At 50.9% G+C, this 2701-nt stretch overlaps 1 protein-coding gene across 1 annotated transcript in view; it reads left to right on the plus strand.

Moving 5' to 3' along the window:
- The window catches only part of ACAD10 (acyl-CoA dehydrogenase family member 10), a 13533-nt gene that overhangs the window by 6750 nt on the left and 4082 nt on the right, over window positions 1-2701 (plus strand). The window contains exons 8-10 of the mRNA XM_010166536.2: window positions 504-685; window positions 1228-1378; window positions 1959-2104. Of these exons, the coding sequence (XP_010164838.2) occupies window positions 504-685; window positions 1228-1378; window positions 1959-2104 (479 nt within the window). The remainder of the gene's footprint in view (window positions 1-503; window positions 686-1227; window positions 1379-1958; window positions 2105-2701) is intronic.

Consider the following 2701-nt stretch of genomic DNA (forward strand, 5'->3'; position numbering starts at 1 on the left):
AGTATTCTCAGGTTTCCAATAAGGAGGTGATTTTTTTAACCACCAGTCCTCAGACTTGTCCCAAAGTCTACAGCCACGACAGCAGCAAGTCTGTGACCAGGACACCGTGTTCAGGCTGCAGTCAGCACAGCGACGCTCAGCTCTCTGCTGGCTGCAGTGATAAAGTCTCTGCACTGCAGTTAAATGTGTGTCCACTGTTGCTGGTGTTTGTGTGCAGTATGACAGCCCGGCTGCAGAACCCACTGCAGGGGAGGCAGGAGGTTGGTGCTGTAGCCCAGCCCCAAGCTGAGCTTCCTGGGGCTGGAGAGACCAGGACTGATCATGCCACAACCATGTGCCACCGGCTACCAGCCTGAGTTCCGCTTTAGCCCAGGCCACAGCTGGGTGTGAGGGACCACAGAGCAGTGCTGTTGAGGCCCGGGGGCAGGTTCATGGTGCAGATCTGAGGGATGGTAGGTGGCAGGATTAACCTCAGAGCCACCAGTTCCACCTTGCTTCCCCAGCACCCTTGGCACACCGTTCTACCTGATGGAGCACTGTGCTGGCCGTGTCCACAGCGACGTCTCCCTCCCCGCGCTGCAGCCGAGTGCGCGGAGGGCTATTTATGCTGCCATGAGTCACGTCCTCTCCAAGATCCATAGTGTAGACCTCAGAGCAGCTAAGCTGGAAGACCTCGGGGAGCACGGTGAGAGAAGGCTGTGTGTCCTCTATCACTGTTTTCTTCTCCTGTGTTTCAGCATTCCAAGGGATAAGGCTTGGATATAGGACTTGGGCCAAACCTTGGGGCGGTTGGGAAAGCAAAGATGGGCAGCAGGGTGTCCGAATCCCCAGGCACAGTGGGAGGGTGTGGAGAGCTGCTCCAGATCCTCCAGGTCTGTGTTCACTGTTAGCAGTGCCCACAGGTCCCTGCCGTGAGCAAGAGCTGCGCTGTGGTTGCAGGAGTAACTTGTTTGCTGCTGTCTCTGTCCTCAGCTCCTCCCGTCTCTCTGCAGGGCTATCTCAGCTTCTCAGAGTTGGTGAAGTTATGTTTTTGTCCAGGATCTGATTATTTCTACCAGAATATCAAATGTATGAGACCCCTGGAAATCACAATTAAACTCTTGGAGCTTATCTCAGGGTGCTGGAGTGAGATCTGCTTTGCTGTTTGAGTTTTTCCACACGTACCTTTCATGCATCTCTCTTTTATGCCTGTTCCTTTCCCTGAGAGCCTTTGTTCCCTCTTTACAGGTAATTACATTCAGCAGCAAGTCGAGACCTGGACAAAGTGGTATCGAGCTATGGAAACTCATGTTATCCCAGCCATGGAGAGACTCATCGAGTGGCTGCCTCTGCATTTTCCTGACTCTCAGAAGATGACAGTTGTGCATGGTGATTTCAGGTACTGCTTGGCGGACAGCACTGCCCTGGAGCACATCCCAGCTGGTAGAGAGGGAGAGTGAGCGTAAAGCAATACGCAGACTCCAAAGAGGTGCTGAGTTGGGCTGGCACAGCAGCTTCAGAGCAGTCCGAAAGCTGGGTCATGTTCAGCATCCCCCAGGTAGTGAGACCTAGAAGCCACAAAGCCTTTGCATCTGTCATGAGAAACGTCTCCCAAGAGCTCTGACTGGTGCTCTCTTCCATCCAGAGCTCTTGTCCCCCTGGACAGTGAGTTTCCTGCTTCACTTTTTGGCTAGCCTGTCCTGTAACATCTGTTAAAGATCTGAGAACCTGAATGACTCTTTCATTCTTCAAAGCACAGTTCAGTTAGTTCATCATTAATCAGGGAGTTCACTATTGAGTAATCTCCATCCTCCCTGACTATGCTTGCAGAAATTAATGTTTCACTCCTGCAGCCTCACAAAGGACTCAGCAATTTTTGTACAGAGTGAAGAGCACTGGAAAGCACCTGCTGCTGCTGAGCACTGGGATTTTTTTCCCTCTCTTGAGACTTTTCTGATCTCTTTTTCCCTCTGATACAGGATGGACAACCTGGTCTTTCATCCAGACAGGCCAGAAGTCCTTGCTGTCCTTGGCTGGAAGCTTTCAACTCTAGGAGATCCCATCTCTGATTTGGCGAATAACTGTATGGCCTACTTCCTGCCACCTCACTTTAATGCACTGAGAGGTACAGAGAGGGGCAAAGTCACATTTGACACACGGAGAGAGGAACCAGAGATCAAAACCAGATTAGCTCCTCCATAGAGAGCTCAGCTGATAGTTGGGCTCACTGCAGCTGGAGAGGGCTGTGGGTCTCATTCCCTGCTCTGCCCTTTCTCCCCTCCCTAGAAGCCCTCCATCCACAGTTGTCCCATCCCCAGTTTGTCTCACATCCCAGATACTTTGCCATGTGCTCCTTGTCCTGGTTGATACCTGTTCATGCACGTGGATCTTTGTTAGCAGTTATACCAGAGATGGCACCAGAGAGGAGAGCCCTGCTTCACAGCTTGCAAAACTGTGTTTAAAAATGAATGGGAATTCTTTTCCCTCTCCCTTCAACTGTAAAGCTGGGGATCTCTTTTGGATGGGAAAGCTGTGAACCAGGCCAGCCCAGAAGGGGTTTGACCACAAAGTTATACATTTGTTAAAAAGAACAATATAAGGGTAAACAGAGAGGAAAACAATCATTTAGGAGGGAGATCCATCAGTCACTGCTTTCACAGACTCACCCCAAGGAAGAAAACTGCTCCATTTGCATTTCACCTGCGTGATTTGGTGCCAAACC

Source organism: Antrostomus carolinensis, unplaced genomic scaffold (genome assembly GCF_000700745.2).
Source record: "Antrostomus carolinensis isolate BGI_N321 unplaced genomic scaffold, ASM70074v2 scaffold39894, whole genome shotgun sequence".
Lineage (NCBI taxonomy): Eukaryota > Metazoa > Chordata > Aves > Caprimulgiformes > Caprimulgidae > Antrostomus > Antrostomus carolinensis.